This window comes from Staurois parvus, unplaced genomic scaffold (genome assembly GCF_062004578.1).
Source record: "Staurois parvus isolate SC_StPar_1 unplaced genomic scaffold, SC_StPar_1.0 ptg000291l, whole genome shotgun sequence".
Lineage (NCBI taxonomy): Eukaryota > Metazoa > Chordata > Amphibia > Anura > Ranidae > Staurois > Staurois parvus.
Genome location: NW_028318087.1, coordinates 6,590,119 through 6,608,195, shown reverse-complemented (window position 1 = coordinate 6,608,195; position 18,077 = coordinate 6,590,119). Strand labels below are relative to the sequence as shown.

General features: G+C 41.4%; 1 protein-coding gene across 18 annotated transcripts in view; it reads right to left on the bottom strand.

Moving 5' to 3' along the window:
- Nucleotides 1-18,077, bottom strand: part of KCNMA1 (potassium calcium-activated channel subfamily M alpha 1) — a 976,002-nt gene that overhangs the window by 283,958 nt on the left and 673,967 nt on the right. For 10 of the 18 annotated variants that reach the window (XM_089682563.1, XM_089682562.1, XM_089682551.1 and 7 more), the window contains exons 13-17: nucleotides 17,309-17,378; nucleotides 15,390-15,545; nucleotides 4,410-4,519; nucleotides 3,952-4,020; nucleotides 1,911-1,922 (exon numbers count right to left, since the gene is read on the bottom strand). In XM_089682563.1, coding sequence (XP_089538689.1) covers nucleotides 1,911-1,922; nucleotides 3,952-4,020; nucleotides 4,410-4,519; nucleotides 15,390-15,545; nucleotides 17,309-17,378 — 417 coding nt within the window. The remainder of the gene's footprint in view (nucleotides 1-1,910; nucleotides 1,923-3,951; nucleotides 4,021-4,409; nucleotides 4,520-15,389; nucleotides 15,546-17,308; nucleotides 17,379-18,077) is intronic. The other 8 variants (XM_089682564.1, XM_089682552.1, XM_089682566.1 and 5 more) reach the window with 1 other exon arrangement.

The following is an 18,077-nucleotide window of genomic DNA, read 5'->3' as shown; positions in this document are numbered from 1 at the left end:
GCATAATACATTAATAGATGCAAAAAAACACAAATGGAGTTTATGGAGAAACGTTAGAAAACATCATTACCTTAAACCAGGCTTTCAAACTAGAGAGTGTGGTGTCATGGTACCTCCATCAAGAACCTGGGAATACTGAGAATCCCATGTCTTTGGAGGTTTTGTAGACACACCATTCCCAGGATCTCATCAGAAAAACTGTGCCGTCGCACCTCACTAGTGCAGAAGCGAGTTTAAAGGTCATAATGTTTTTTAACTTTTCTCTACACATATGTATTTTTAGTTTTTGGGAGTTTTTTTTTAACAGGTTTCATGTGCCATTGTTAGATAGGTGGTGTGGGTCTGTATGTAATAAGCAGACCTTCCATTTTAGTGCAAGGTCCACCTAAATTTATCTTGTTTATACATTCAGCATTGCATTTTAATAAATGCACCATAGAAAGTTATATCACAAGCAGCTCTGTTCCTATCTTCAGCACTACCATACCACAAATTCACACTTGGGCCCAACCTTCTAATAATATTTGTTGTATAAAATATAATATTACTACTGCTGTATTTGCTGATTTCATGAGATGCTTTTAACAAAATAGTATGTATGGGCCATGGGGTGACAGAATAGCAGTATTCAGGATATAGTTATGTTCAGAACAAACACATGTGAATTTAAAGGGCCATATTTAGGCTGCTGGAACATAAGACATGTTATTGCTTTCCAGAACAAAATAGATTTAATATCTTGATATGCTGCATATATAACTAACATGAATTTTTATATTTTCCTGGAGGACAGGGGGTGGTGGGTTTGATATTAGGGTAAGGTTTAGAAAGATATGTTGGCTAAGGTAATCCAGGACATGAAGTGAGAATGTACAAACTGAACTTTATTAATGGCAACTTCTGCTGAAGACTGAGACACCGGGATAGATGGGGAACAGTGGGAAGGACATAAACCATGACACAGACAGACACAAAACATTGCCACAGACAGTGCCACCTGGGGGAACAAAGACCTGAAATGACAATTTCCATTTGACAACTGACAAAAGAAACACAAGTCTGCCTTTAACCCCATAGATGCCAGGGACCAGTGGGGTTCTAGCCTGCTGGCAGTGACGGGATTAAAACAATTCCTGCAAAGAAGTTAGAGCGACAGCGGGAGGGTAGGAATATGCTGAGCATTGACAGATAAGTACACTTAGTTAAGTCTTTTTAGTTTCACCTTGGTGGATGAACATATGTATTCTTGTACAGCAGCAGTGCACAATACATATATATATAGGTGTACACATTTATATACAAACACATACACATATAGGTGCATGTAAACCCATCCATATACATATGTTGAAAACTATATGTACGGAATCCATGCACTTATACCAGTATATATCTATATACACAAATGCATCTGAGAGATCATCAGGCAGAATGGGCAACTTTTGTAGTGATGTAATATCTGACTGGATGAGTAATACAATGTTGCATTTGGTAAAATTTGGTGGCTCTGTGAATTGCATATATACCAATAAATAACCTTTCATACTGCGATCAGACTTGACATATAAAAATATCCAATTCATATACTGACTATATTATGTATCTTCCACATCCACAGGTGTATATAAATATATATCCAAATGTACATATATATATATATATATATATATATATATATATATATGCACACACACATATGTATAGCCATATATATGGATCTTATATATGTACATATGTATCGTGTATGTATGCGTATGTGCACAGATGAGGAAATAAGAGACAGCCAGAGTTTTTTTGTGTGTGTTAATCTTCAGAGGGAGCTCCTGATTATGAGTCCATAGGTGAGGAGGAGAGGTTAGGGTGAAGTTTGGTGAAGGAGGGTTAGGCACAGTTAATGTGGAAAGCCATACCGCTTTCTGCTTCTGCAAACAACAAGAAAAAAAATATAGATTTCCAATCAAATACCTTGATAAGAAATTCATGGACACCAAGACATCCCAGCCCCCCATAAATAATACATAAAATTTATGAAAACAGATAACTAAAAATAGACACAAATATTATAAACAAAATCTGTGTGCAGAAAATTACTGCTTCATACCTCTCCATTTCACTTCCCTGTATTTTTATTCCCATATCATTATGTGCATTATATTTTGGTTATCACTAAGTATCATTATGTACATTTTGTAACACAATGCGTTACACTCATTGTATTATACATCTCAAAGAAGAACTACTTTTTAATTGTCCCTATGATCTGTAAACCCATCATTAGACCCTAGGAAAATCCCTTTTCAGCCTTTTACACATACACGTGAACCAAGTACAATCTGCTAATTGTTGCACAGGAGGCTGCTACACACTGGCCAAATATCAGCCGGTTCAACAGAAACCAGCCAACATTTGGTCAGTGTGTACAGCAGCCTGTCTGACTTCTGTCGAACGGGCATGCTGGAAAACCAGAGGCCCGGCATCTGGTCAGTGCTCGCAGCCAATGGCTATGAGCACTGATCAGTGTGTCCTGGCGGGAGGGCAGTCCCCCTGTCAGACCACAATAGCTTAGTGGGGGAGATCACTGTATTAACATAATTAGTGTTAGTACAGCGATTTGTCAGTTTTTATAGTGTGTACCCCACATGCACCCTGCATTAGCAAAAAATTTTCCAACTAGCCAAGAAAAACTTTTGTCAAGTCAATGCCAGTTGATGCATTTTTTTAATTCCATGCTTCATCAGAATGTCTCATCTGGGTGTCAGGCTAGTCTATATTACCTCTTAGTTTATGTAACAATTTGATTCCATGTGCAAGCACAGTATGGTATCAGACTATGATGCAAAGTATTTGCTGTCTAGTGGTTGACTGCAATGTTTCTGCCCAAAATGATTATGTCTTATATGCAGTATTGATCTTTAAATTTGAAAAGTACAATCTCAGACCAAATGTCTCAATCATTTAGAAGACTGAGTAAAGAATACCAGTTGCACCACACTTTATTTAAATGTGACTATAACATTAGTCCCAGGCTGTTCATGATGTAGTATCTGTACAATAAGCACATAAATAAAAGTGTGAATCCAAATATTTCAGTATATTACAACTTATTGTAAGTATCATTTAATCAATTTAGCACTCCGCTAGGTAATTCACTTTGCACAGGGATGGGTACTGGAGAGGTATGTGTGCACATGGTTCTTGAAAAAGCAGAAAAACAGCTCAGTGTTAGGTTTAGACAAATAATTAAATAAACAGTAATAAACATAAAAGTGAGGGAGGAAATTAACAAAGGGTCAAAACATAAGGATGGGGGAAAGTTAGTTATAACATAACAGCAAATCAATTATTAGCAAATCAGGGACTTCTGGCTGATTGGCTTTTTAGTTGAATATGGTTATGGAATAAAGTGGAGTGAGGTGGTTAAGCAGGATCAGAGCATGAGGGTTGTACTTGTGGAAGCAATGTCACATGAGTAAAATCATGTAACAGAAACTCATTTTAGATTTTGTATTGGTACTATGATGTCATCTTTACGTCCCATGTACTATGTAAGCATTTCTTGTTTTTGAATTTGAATTCAGTATGCAGTCACAAATATGCATTTTTTGGTTATGTATGCAATCAAAAAAATTATGATTTCAAGAATGTGAGAAACATAGGAAAAAAACCTCACTTTCAATTTTGCTCAGGATATACTTTATAATTAGAACCATTATCAATGGAATTGGACATAGCTTAAGGGACCAAATGCAGAAAAGTAGGCGTTATCTCCACTAGGGAATCTGTTTTTTAAATGGATGTAGACATAGAACTGTAAAATATAATTTCTAGTGAAAAGAAAACGAAGCATTTTGAAGGCCCAGGTTTAACAATTTGTATGGACTCAAAAAAACTGAAAGAGGAAAAGAACGATACAGAAAAATTCTGTCAGGCATCTCTCAAGTCATGACTTACCTGCTTTCCCCTTTTTCAGATTTGTATTCTATGGCTATCATCAGCAACTTCAGCTTCACAAAGCACAACCTGAAATGTTCAAGGAAACAGTAGAATAATGGAAAAATAAAGGTGCTAACATTCATACCATCACATTAATGCATTGCTGGCAGCAGACCTTCCTCATTCATTCTAGAAAGGATCTGTAAAATGTACAGTAGGACAATGAGCACACATATGATTAGATACGATTATACAGCTGCATTTACAGCACAGTGTTAATTTGGCTAGATTGTCACTAATATTCTGAAAATTCACATCAGAATTTTTGAGCATCTTAGCACTAATGTGTACAGTATTGTCTGCCATTGAACTACCTCTGTTATTTTCAAGTATCTTCTAATGATGTTTTAGGGTACCTTACTTATGGCCTATTTGTGCCTTCCTCTGTGTACCGAAGAAAAATGTTTTGTACTTACTCACACACCGCAGGGAAGGAGAGCCCCACAAATGCAGTGGATAGGTATTCTGTATACATCTCATTAGCCACACCTTCCAGATAATATTTTTGCCATGTATCTTCTTCAATCTGTCATAAGCAACACAAGTTAGCTGAACATTTTAATAATTATTCTGGACAAGCACACATTCTTTAATATATAAAGGTAAAACTGGGTAAAATTATAAAGTATTTGGTGCCCCTCTGCTTTTTTAATGGTTGTTTTAGCAGAAATATCCACAATGCAATGTCTGAATTTACAAAGACTGGTATTAATAGTCAACTAGATTCATGTAGAATGGAAATCTCTCAAACCTTTGTCAAACAGATAACACAGGAATTTTGTACTCGCCATAAAAATCCTTTTCTTGAAGTGAATTGAGGGACACACAAGTCTTACCTTTGGGTTGGACTGCAACCTACAGTAGGGCTTAAAATTTCGAGTCTAGACCTACTAACCAGGCACAAACCTTACTCTCCACCAGTTGCCCCACCCAACCTTGCCCAGGTCCGCCTCCAACCCCACCCCCGACTCGCCCCCAGCCCTGCCCTCAACCACGCCCCCTTAAAGCTTATGAAATTAAATTTTTCCTTAGAATAAAGAGTCCAAAATATAAAACTGTATACAGTAATGTATATCCCAGCTCCCCTGTACTTCATTATAGTGATATGACATGTATACAGTACTTACTCCTTGAGTCCCCCGCGGCGGTGGAGAGGGTGTCTCCGCTCAGCGGATGAGAGCGGACCTCTCCTGCACCTGTCCCCTCAGCAGCGGTCCCAAAGAAGCTGGAAACCGGAACTCGGCTTCACAATCAGGCTTGGAGCGCAGCCGCTCCATCATCTGTGCTCACCGCTCGAGAATTTCTCCTCGCATTTGGCGAGCGGCTTTTCAAGCCCAGACTTACAGGATGATTGAACATTGGCAAACAAAAGTCTTAAGGTCAGCCCAGGCTAACAGCTCCTTCAAACAGCATGCCTCAGTTTTGCAGCAAAGTAGTGCCAAGAGTATGATCAAAAACACAGGGGGGTTGGACATGTATCCCTCATTCATTAAGTGCAACAGGAGGTCTTTAACCACTAGCCTACAGGGCACTTTTACCCCCTTCCTGCCCAGGCCAATTTCCAGCTTTCAGTACTGTCACACTTTGAATGACAATTGCACGGTCATGCAACACTGTACCCGTATGAAATTTTATAATTTTTTTGTGACAGATAGAGCTTTATTTTGGTGGTATTTAATCACCTCTGGGTTTTTTTTTTCTTAAACCAAAAACCACTGAAAATTTTGAAAAAAAAAAAAAAGTTTTTTCTTAGTTTTTGTTATAAAATTTTGTAAATAAGTGATTTTTCTTCTTCACTGATGTGTCCTAATGAGGCTGTAGTGATGGGCACTGATAGGCTGCACTGATGGACACTGATAGGTGGAATTGATAGGCACTGATGAGGAGGCACTGGTAGGTGGCACTGATGGGCATTGACAGGCATCACTGATGGGCACTGTTAGGTGGCACTGACCGGCACTGTTAGGCAGCACTGATGCACACTGATAGGCGACACTGACTGGCACTGATAGGTGGCACTGACTGGCACTGAATGGAAGCACAGATGGGCACTGAAATGTGGCACTGATGGACACTGACAGGTGGCACTGCTGGTGCTACACAGATCATCAGGGCACACTGATCATCAGTGCTCTGATGATCTGTGTACATGTCCCCACTGAGGAACGCCGATTACTGGCTCTCCTCTCCTCACGAGCTGTCAGCGTGACAGCTCATGAGGAGAAAAATGCCGACAACCGACATTTCCCTGTTTACATGTGATCAGCTGTGATTTGACACAGCTGATCACATGACCGAGCCGACATCTTCGGCCCTTTCCGTTGATCGGTGATTTGCTGTGTTCGAGGGACACAGCGCACTGCCGATCGCCGCGCGGTTAGAATGGGAGGACGGCATATGACGTCCTCCCAGAATGAGACAACCGCCTTGCGTCCATCATTCTACTATATGGCGGGCGGGAGGCGGTTAACCCTTTAGGCCGCGGGTGTCAATCACCGGATCCTGGCTAGTGTTTACCCGCCGGCGCCTGTTGATTACCGGTGATCACCGACAGGACAGGAGGGCTTTGTTTGCCAACAGCCCTCCTTCCTGTCAGTTTGGGCACACTGCTCTGGATAGCTGTGCACAGCCATCCCGATCAGTGTGCTTACAGTGAAGAACATACCCCCCCGCCCCCTAGTAAAACACTCCAATCACACAGTTAACCCTCTGATTGCCCCTCATGTTAACCCATTCCTGCCCAGTGCCATTATTACAGTGTCAGTGTTTTTTTGTTTTTTTAGCACTGATCACTGTATTGGTGTCACTGGGGATGCCAGTGACACCAAGTCAGTTCCTCCCAGTGTCAGAATGCCCGCCGCAGTCCTGCTGTAAGTCGCTGTTCGCCGCCATTATTAGTATTAAAAAAAAAGAATTCCAGTATCTATACGGCCATTTGTAAATGCTATAACTTTCACGTAAACCAATTAATTTACACATATTTACACATATTGGGATTTTTTTTTTTTTATCAAAGACATGTCATAGAATACATTTTGGTCTAACTTTGTGACAAAAATCGATTTTTAAATTTTTTTCTGGACATGTTTAACAGCAAAAAGTCCAAAATATCATTTTTTTGTCAAAATGGTCGGTCTTTTTTTTTCATGGTGCAAAAAATTAAAAATGCACAGGTGATCAAATACCACCAAAAGAAAGCTCAATTCATGAGAAAAAAAGGAAGTAAATTTCACTTGGATGCAGCACTGCATGACTGCGCAATTGTCAGTTAAAGTAAAGCAAGCCGCTTCTTTAACCGCTTCCTGACCACCCTATAACAGAAATACTGCTACAAGGCTGGCATGGGTGTGCAAAATCACATATATATACACGTTATTCATGCTTCCATGGTTTTCATACACCTCCCAGATAGCGGCAGATTGCCCATCAGTACACCAGTAATCACATTTAACCCCTTGATTGCCAGGAACACGCTCATACACAATAAACCTCTATTGCTAGTATAGTGTCTGAATGGATCAATATCTTTGATCAGATCAGCACTATACCAGCGTTCACATTATTATATGTCCCCATAAACACAGCGTTAGTGGGATCAGCACCTGCCAGCACTTGTGTTTAGCCCATATGCTTACCCCCCCCCTTCTCCCCCAGCAAATGCAGTGTCAGTAGGTCACTGTCACTTGATACAGTACATTGCACACAAAACCGCAGTGTTCGCAAAATCAGGCCTGATCTCTGCTAGCACTTGCCTGTAAATTTTGATGACTCTCATATGCAGCAGAGTGCCAGTACTAGTGCTGCTCTCAGAGGGCCTAACAACCTATCCTGGCATTTCAGGGCCTCCAAAACTGTGATAGGTAGTGAGAAAGTGTAATGAGGAAGTTACGCACCTTCAGGCTTTCAAAGTGGTCATTGGATTTCAGGCTCCTGTGTGTGGCTAGGCTCCCAAAAAGTCTCACACATGTGGTATCCCCATACTCCGTAGAAGTAGCAAAATGTATTTTGGGGTGTAATTCCACATTTACCCATGGCTTGTGTGAGAAATATATAATTTAAATGACAACTTTGTGTAAAAAAAAAATGTTTTTGTCATTTTCCAAAAACTTGTGGAAAAAAATATATCTTCCATGGACTTAATATGTCTCTCAGCAGATAGCTTAGAGAGTCTACTTTCCGAAAAGGGGTCATTTGGGAGTGTTTGTACTGTCCTGGTATATTAGCATCTCAAGAAATGTGATAGGCAGTCAAAAAGTAAAAGCTCTGTAAATTCCATTATCTATAAGCAGTGTTTGTAGATGCTATAACTTTCACACAAGGCAATCAATACACTTATTGGGATTTTTTTTAACCAAAAAAAATAGCAGAACAAATGTTGCCCTAAAATTATGACGAAATTTGAGTTTTTTTGGATATTTTTTATGACAGAAATGAGAAAATATCATTTTTCAAAATTTTCGGTCTTTTTTTGTTTATAGCGCTAAAAATAAAAAGCGCACAGGTGATCAAATACCACCAAAAGAAAGCTCTATTTGTGTGAAAAAAGGATGTAAATTTAATTTATGTACTGTATTGCATGAGCGTGCAATTGTCAGTTAAACTAGTGCAGTGCTGTATAGCAAAAATTGCTGTAAATTGCAGTATCTATACCAGTTTGTAGACGCTAAAACGTTCACACAAAGCAATCAATATACACTTATTGGGATTTTTTTTTTACCAAAAACATGTAGCAGAATACATTTTGGCTTAAATTTATGACTAATATTTTTTAAAAAAATATTGGCTTTCATCAAAATTTTCAGTCTTTTTTGTTTATAGTGCGGAAAAATAAAAAATGCACAGGTGATCAAATATCACCGAAAGAAAGCTCTACTTATGTAAAAAAAAGGATGTAAATTTCATTTGGGTACAGCATTGCATGACTGCGCAATTTTCAGTTGAAATAGTGCAGAGCCGAATAGCAAAAAAAGGCCTGGTCATGAAGGGGGGGTAAATCCTCAAAATGGCAAATGGTTAACCTTTGAGACATCCAAAAGCAGTCTAAGGGGTAGGCAATGCAGAAAAGATTAACAAACCCAATAAAACAATATAGGACTGGGACTGTTTGCAGCTTAAAAGTAGCTTGAATGATTTTACTCCAAAAGCTGGCATTAATCCACAACATCCACCTGGTACAAAATAAAGAACACGTGAACAGAGGACCTGACAGCAGCCCTGTGAATTTGGGAAACGCCTAATACCAAAAGCCCAAGAAGCACTTACATACGTAGTAGAGTGTGACTTGGTAGGTAAAGGTGGAACCTCATCCTTGAGACCATAAATTTGGATAATGGTCTGCTTGAGCCACCAAGAAATGGTGCAACGAGAAACTAGTGTATCCTTACAGGATCTATCCAGGACTACAAAAAGGGATGAGTCATCCTGAAAAAGAATTGGCTGACAGAAAGACTCTTGCAGACTAAACCACATACAGGTAATGGGAGGAAATTTCCTTTTGGAGAACTGGAGCTGTAGAGAGGTACAGAAAAACAATGTTCTGCTTGAAGTGAAAGGGAAAAACTACTTTGGCAATAAAGAAGTCCTGGGCCTTAACACCACCTTGTTCCTTTACAAAACCAAATAGGGTTCCTTGCAGGATAAGGCCACAAGTTCAGATAGTGGTCTTGCAGTGGCGATGGCTAAAAGAAACACAACTTTGTGGGTGACAGTAGAGAAAGGCATGTCTATAATGGGTTGAAATGATGGCTTATGAAGTGCAGAGAGAACCAAATTCAGTTCCCATGAAGTCACAGGGGAATGGACAAGAGTAGCTATACAGGAAATCCTGTGTAAAGGTCTTAAGGAAAAAGTGAGTGTCAGGAAACTAGTGCAGCTAATGCCAATTCTTCTGCAGCTCACGTATATCTCTCTTCAGCTAATGCTAATTCTCGTGCAGCTAATGCTCGTTCACACGTACCAATACACAGACAAGCCCAGGCTAATATCCAGCGTGCACTGACACGTAGGTGCATTCCTATGCGCCATCGCGCATCGGCATGCACGTCTTCATGCTTTGGTGCCAACCAGCCTATTTAAAGGAGACTCAGCTGTGTACTAATCACTGGATATTCTTCAGCTTCCTGTGACCTGTGTTCCTGCTTGTACTGACTGATCTTCCATTACTGACCTGGCTTGCTCCTGACCTTGCTCTGTGGATTCCAGATTCTGACCTCAGTTTGCCTTCAAATACTCTCTGCCTGATCTCCTAGTACTGACCTCGGCTTGCCTCTGACTATTCTCTACCTGATCTCGTGGTGCTGACCCCAGCTTGCTACTGGAGATCGCTCTGCTTGCTAACCCGGTACTGACCCCGGCCTGCCTCCTGACCACGCCGCTGTCTCACGGTGTGTGACCCTGGCTCAACTTGACTACATTCCTGACCGTCACAATCACCTGCTATCAAGCTATTGGCAGCTGTGCTTCTTTGCACCTCTGTCGCCACATTCAGGGGTGCTCAGACTAGAGCCACAAGGGCAGCCCTCTCGTTGACTCGGCCTTCAACCAAGGTACGTGACAGAGATGACAATGGTTTTTGAAACAGAATCCAAAAGGCCAGAAACCTGACTTTGCCCCAGCCTGACAGGCTGATGTTATTGGCGAGGATCCTCCAAAAGATGGGAAGGAAGGTCTTCTCTGACTCCACAGCTGGATTCCCAAGCAACCAAGCCAGCGACAACTTGGTCCTCAATCACAGACCAGTGGGTCTATCCAGGGACTAGATCAGTGCAGGATGCTGGAGTGAAATTGGGCAAATGGGAATGCTTTGAAAGAGGCTACCATCAGACCCAGGACTCTCATGAAAAAAAGAGGGTTCAGAATGAAGGTTCCAAAAACTCCCCCTTCATCAGGGCTTGAAGAAGGCCTGAACTCAAAAGGGTTTAAAACTATTTATAAATATTACATCAGGTGTATTCTTCACCCTGCATTAACCTGCTGGTGCAAACATGCGAGTTTATATCTATATTAAAACTGCAGTATATTATATCTATATATACTATCAAACACTTTTGAGATTATTATTTGTGACAAGAAAAAAGGACTTTTTGGATTCTTGAGACAAATGTTTGGTGCTCTTTTGGTTCCCTTATATGCAGATTTCTCACTTTGGTGAGCCTTTTGTTTTGTGGAGGGGGGGGGGTTAGGGGGGTACTGGTAGATCTGCTTGCCTTATGGGAAAGGGGGCTGCTATAGGCGAAGAACACAGAAGCCAGCTATAATGCCCGACTACCAATGCTAGGTGTAGGTGTGACTCATGTGGGTATGTGTCATTGATGTACACAGAAGCCACAAAGTCTCCCTGGTGAAAGGGAGGTGATGACAGGCCTGGTGGGTTCCATGCAAAATTTTAGCACCCTCTGTGGGCTAAGGAACAAAGAGCAGGCTTGCATATACTCCTGGAACCATTCTGTCAAAAGAAACTGGGCAAACAAAACCTTGGATACACAAAAACCTAGGTGTATTGATATAATACACATGCAAGATTTGAGATTGTAGCCTTCCTGAAATTTAACACTACAGCCATCTGTTCCATGCATTATATAAGTGAGGGATCAACCTTGGTAGCGGTCATCTCACTTTTAAGGGATTTTGTCCAGTCAGATGTGGTTTGACAAAATAAGCTGACAGCTAGGATCAGATAACAGGCACGTCCACCAGCATGTACAGAGCCCTGGAAAACGGCTCATCAGTTCAATTTACGCAGCTCTTTACATATTATACATTCACATCAGTCCTTGCCCTCAAGGAGGTTACAATCTAAGGTCCCTAACTCAAGTTCATGCATACACATACTAGGGCCAATTTTGACAGGAACCAATGAACCTACCAGCATGTAGGAAAAAACCAGATTGTCCTAAGGAACTCTCTGCAAGCAGAGGGAGAAAATGCAAACTCTGTGTAGGTAGTGTTGTGGCTGGGATTCAAACAGATGACCCTAGTGCTGCTAGGTGAATGTGCTAACCACGTAGCCATGTGCTGCCCTTGCATCCACTACTAGAGTAGTAAAATCCCTCTTAACACATGGCACTGCTGGATACACAGCAAGAATAGACCACTTCTACACAAAGCCCTTCCAAACAGATACAATGCTAATAAGCATTTAAGAGGGATCATTTGTTTGCAATCTCCTTGGAACTGTGGTTGGAAAAGGAGTTACAAAGGGAATGTCTTTACCGCGCAAGTATTAAACAACCCAAGACTAGAAACAGCACTGGTAGAAGCACTCTGAAACTTGAGGCTAATCCTCAAGTTTCAGAGTGGTGTTTAATAAAGGCTGAAATGGTCTCCTTCAACTTGGGAGTAATGGCAGTAGACTGTGACACTTCAGAGGTAGCCTCATTAGTGAAGGATTGGAGTTACTTAAGAGTCAAAGACTTTGACACAAAGGCTCATTAGCTACTAAGCCACATTCAAATTAGAAACAGAATTCACATGCGAGAGAGCAAGAATGTGCTTGCAGCCTATGCAGTTAGAGTCAGCAAATAACTGAGTGATATGAATCAGTCTTGATTGATGATTGTGGTGAAAACCTGAACCAAGAGGGGAGATATCACAGTCACACGCAAGGAAGCTAAAGAAGACAGAGAATAAAATTACTTCTGGATGCAGATGTTGGCACCATCTGTAGATGCATTGCAAGCAGCCTTGGAACTCTTAATAGTCTAAAATCAGACATGTTGCGGTAGGGCACCATAAAAGCTCAGGGTAAGAAGCAAGTCCACAGGTACTCATGAATCTCAGACAGTTGGGAGCAAATGAAGGTCAGATGGCCAGAGGTGACCAAGATTACTGTAGATGGGTAGCAGGCTCTTTGCAAACAGGAGCAGCAGTATGAAGATGCTTTCTCCTTTATAGCAGTAAATAGAGCGTGCATACGACAATCTATCCAGCGCGTGACATCAGTGCTGATTCCCACAGTGTTAGCCCCTTGTAGAACCAGCAGAAACAGGAATTAGGGCATCCAGAGACCTATGTAACGAAGGTACCACATCCAGTGTTTGGACTGACCAACCTGTTCACTACATGAGTATTCCAACAGCAGCTCTGGACCTGGAAGGTGCTCTGTTGATAGCTTTTAACAGAACACAGTCTGGAAAGTGCTCTGTATAGAACACCATGCCCAAAGATCAGTTCCAGACTAGCTCTGCAATGTCACATCCAGAAGTGCCCTAAGTACTCCAAAAACCAAGCTGAGAACAATTGAAGAGACAAAGATGTAGCAGCAATTTAGGAAATGAGTCTTGCCTGAAGTTGAACAAAAAAAACAAAGTGCTAGCAAAAAATAAGTTAGTCTTTTACACACCTATCCATCCTTTTGGGGAACTAGCAAAAAATGGAGGTATACAGGTAGTAGGAGAGGTTATCCTAGGCAGGCCAACAGTTTTTTTTTTTTTTATTCCTCCTGTAGGCGGCAGTAAAACCCAAAGTTGAAAGTCTCCCTGTGTCCCACAATAGATGAGAAAGAAAAAAATTAAGAAATAATTTACAAGCATCTTTCTGAGCATAATTACCGTATTTTTCGCTCCATAAGACGCACTTTTTTCCCCCCAAAAAAGGGGGGGAAATGTCAGTGCGTCTTATGGAGCGAATATGGAGTGGCCAGTCCGGTATTTCCACCACCGCCGTGTCAGAATACCGGGCCGGCCGCTCAGCTCTGCAGTGGGACCTTACCTGTTCCTCTATACAGCGGAGCGCTGTCTTCCCGGCTTCTGTAGTGTGCGTGACAGCCGGGTCCCAAGTGCGCATGCGCAAGAAGCGGTGCTCTTTGTGAATGGTAAGGCGGTACCTGGGTCACATGACAGATCCCAGAAGCCGCCGGACCAATCACAAAGCGCAGCGCTTCTTGCTCATGCGCACTGGGCATCCGGCTGTCCGCCGAGCGCCACACTACAGAAGCCGGGTAGACAGCGCGCGGCTGGATAGAGGAACAGGTAAGATCACAGAACAACTCCGCGGAAGTAAGAGCGGGTACCTGTCAAATTGAGGTACCTGCTCCCCCTCCCTCCCCAAAGGTCAGCAGTCATCCCCTGTACTGTCCACAGTCTCTGGTCATCCCTGTACTGTCCGCAGTCTCTGGTCATCCCTGTACCGTCCGCAGTCTCTGGTCATCCCTGTACTTTCCGCAGTCTCTGGTCATCTCCTGTACCGTCCGCAGTCTCTGGTCAACCCTGTACCGTCCGCAGTCTCTGGTCATCTCCTGTACCGTCTGCAGTCTCTGGTCATCTCCTGTACTGTCCGCAGTCTCTGGTCATCTCCTGTACTGTCCGCAGTCTCTGGTCATCTCCTGTACTGTCCGCAGTCTCTGGTCATCTCCTGTACTGTCCGCAGTCTCTGGTCATCTCCTGTACTGTCCGCAGTCTCTGGTCATCTCCTGTACTGTCCGCAGTCTCTGGTCATCTCCTGTACTGTGTCCGCAGTCTCTGGTCATCTCCTGTACTGTGTCCGCAGTCTCTGGTCATCTCCTGTACTGTGTCCGCAGTCTCTGGTCATCTCCTGTACTGTGTCCGCAGTCTCTGGTCATCTCCTGTACTGTGTCCGCAGTCTCTGGTCATCTCCTGTACTGTGTCCGCAGTCTCTGGTCATCTCCTGTACTGTGTCCGCAGTCTCTGGTCATCTCCTGTACTGTGTCCGCAGTCTCTGGTCATCTCCTGTACTGTGTCCGCAGTCTCTGGTCATCTCCTGTACTGTGTCCGCAGTCTCTGGTCATCTCCTGTACTGTGTCCGCAGTCTCTGGTCATCTCCTGTACTGTCCACAGTCTCTGGTCATCTCCTGTACTGTGTCTGCAGTCTCTGGTCATCCCCTGTACTGTGTCCGCAGTCTCTGGTCATCCCCTGTACTATGTCCGCAGTCTCTGGTCATCTCCTGTACTATGTCTGCAGTCCATTGGTTCAGAATTTTTTTTTTCCTGTTTTCTGCTTCTAAAACCGAGGTGCGTCTTATGGTCAGGTGCGTCTTATGGAGCGAAAAATACGGTATATGCTATTAAAGACTGTTTCACATCAACACATAACTGATTTGAATTAAAAATATAAATTTTATCCTATTTGTAGGAATCTTCTGCATACAAACAGAGACTATGCCCTTCAGATATGTACTATGAAAAGAGGACAGTTCAAAAGCATTCATGTTAATATAACAGTGCTGAGGAAAGACTGACTTATGACCTCATAATATAGGCCTTCCCAGGCCCTGATATGATAATTCACTATCACTACTCTACACTATGGAAAACCTTAACAGATATTGATGGCCATTAGTTTTATATACAAACATTGATGTTTATCTGGCACAATTAACCACCTTAGAAAGAAAGATCTACAAATGTAAAAAAGAAGAATTTAAGAGTAAAAACTCATACCTTTATGAAAGAACGCATAGAAAAGAGATTTGCAAGCATGGTGGATAGACCCTGTGCCAGACAACTCTGAGCAATGAAGCCAAGCTTCAACTCAGCCAGACAAATGGCATCATCTCCTTCTTTCCAATTCCAGCTAGGGATATTTAGCAGATGAGCCTGAAGGCACAATAAAGTACATATTGATAAGCAAAAGGCAATGCATCGATGGCACAGGTCAAAGCGCAATGACAATTTGCAAACTGCAGTGACCCATGGCAACCAATAAAATGTAAGTTTCCCAAAATAAGATTATTGAAAAGTTGATGAATTGCTAAGTGTCACTGGACTTTGCACAGTGCGGTTTGCCTTTATACATTAAGCCCAGTGATCTTGAAAATGTATAGATGAATACTTTTACTATACAACATAGGGAACAATGCATATACAAGAATCTATTATCTAATTTTCCTATCATAGTAACTCAAAGATCTATAAAACTCAGGGTGTACATATTAAAGCGGAGTTCCACTCACCATGTCAAACAATAAAAGTCAGCAGCTACAAAAACTGTAGCTGCTGACTTTTAAAAAAACAGCCACTTGCCTGTCCCTCAGTCCAGCGGTGTGTCCCCCGTAGCCGTCCTGTATTCTTGGAGGCCAGCATCTTCAGTGTGTGCACCTGGCTGTGATAGCTTGCGGCTTCACAAACAGTTACCCACTGCGCATGCACGAGTAGCGCTGCGCTTCATGAATGATCCTGTAGTCTTCTGGGACCTGTCACATGTCCAAAAAGACTACAGGGAGGGAGGACACCTTCCGTTTCTGATCGCCTAGGCGATCCGGAAGTGGGAGTGGGTACCTGTCAAATTTGGGTACCGCTCCCCCGCCCCCCCCAAAAGTGCCAATCCTTAACGGGGAGCGGGGGAGCAGTCCTTAAAGCAGAACGTCCCCTTTTGTGTGGAGCTCAGCTTTAAGCAAATTCTTCACCAAACCTAAAGCCCACCTCCAGCCAAAATGTTGTATTTTGTTTCAGATACAGTAAGGAAGGCTTAGAGTCTATATCAGGTTTTTATTGTAGTCTATTAGGCTAAAAGGGAGATTGCTATTTACTTCCCATCAGGAGAGGAAACAATAAGAAAAATAAAGACAATATTTTAGTTGAGCTGGGAAGGGTTAAAATGGCTGAATGTTTTGATTGTTGCCATGCCTTCCTATTTCTAATGTTCATATCCACATTTCTTGTACAGGTTTCATAGGGACAGGAAGAGGGGGGAAAGTCCCACCAAATAGGTTCACAGACATAAGAACTTGACAGAAATTTTGAATGTCTCTCTCCAAAAAAATAATAAATGAGAAAATCAGTGATTGTATGATAATCTAATAGTTCCTACACGTGCGACCACAACAGTTCAGGCAAATGTTTTTGAAGGAACTTGAGTGAAAATTTTTCTCATTTAGTAACAGAACTCATGATTTGTGTGTCATTAGAATAGATTTGAATGAGAATAGTCAAGGGATGAAGGCATGATCAGAAACAAAAGAATGAATGGAAGAAAAAAAAGAGGCAATGAAAACAAATATTGTGCACTACAAACTATGTTACATAATACAAAAAAAAAAATCCCAATTTGCCTTTATAATAAATATTGAAATCCCTTTGTAACCATATTGCTAGCTCTGTGGCTCTTGGCATGGCTAGAAGAGGGGTCACATATACATTAAATCACTTTCAATTACATGCTAGAAAGTAGTTACGTACATCATATCTTTTAGTATTGTTACATCTTTTCAATATAAGACTAGGCAAAAGCAAAAAAGAAAAAAAAAGAAACACACATATATATCTATATATAGATATATATATATATATGACAATATCTCGTCTGATTTTCTCATGGAGTGTAACAGTCATAACGCTTTGGTCGTAGTAAACATTTCCACCTTGTTGTGATACTGCAGCATCTGTGTGATAATCCGGATCTTTGGATGATAGTTTTTTATTGAGATTACTCTGGAAGGTAAGAGACAGTGAAATCAAAGTTAAAGGTAAAATGAAGCTTCTTCAATAATTTAATCTCATGATTTCAAATGTAACATGACAACTATGCTTAAATATTTATCAGTATTCAAATTCTGTTTTTTTTTCTAGTTCTGTGAGAACTCCTCCCAGAATACCATACATTATAAGTAGACAAGAGGATTGGGTAAGTATACCATCTTTTTTATTTTAATTAAAAAAATGTCTTTAATATCACTTTAATTCAGCCTATTCAAATATCAACAAGAGGTCCTGGTAAATTATCAAAATTGTAAGATTTTCTGACAGTCATTAGGAACATCTTCAGGGTAAGGTGGCAAAAGATTCATTGTAGGTCCTATAGTCAGCAAAACTCCAAGTTGATATTTTGTCCCTTCCCATTAATCAGCAGTACCATGAGTACCTAGTACCGTTGTCATTCACCATATAGTGATGTGCTGCAGAACATTAAATTCAGTCATTATTGGAAGCTAGCATTACCCATAATTCTGAAAGTTTAAAATGCCCAAAATGCAAGCCACAATGCAGATAATGTAATCTCCAGCTGTATTTCTATTTGAAAGGGTACCCAGATGACGGTATGATAACTTTAGATGAATTGTAACACCAGACAGTGGGAGGGGTCTATTCTCAGGTACCAAACGTTTGAACTCAGTCACAGCATTATGTGGT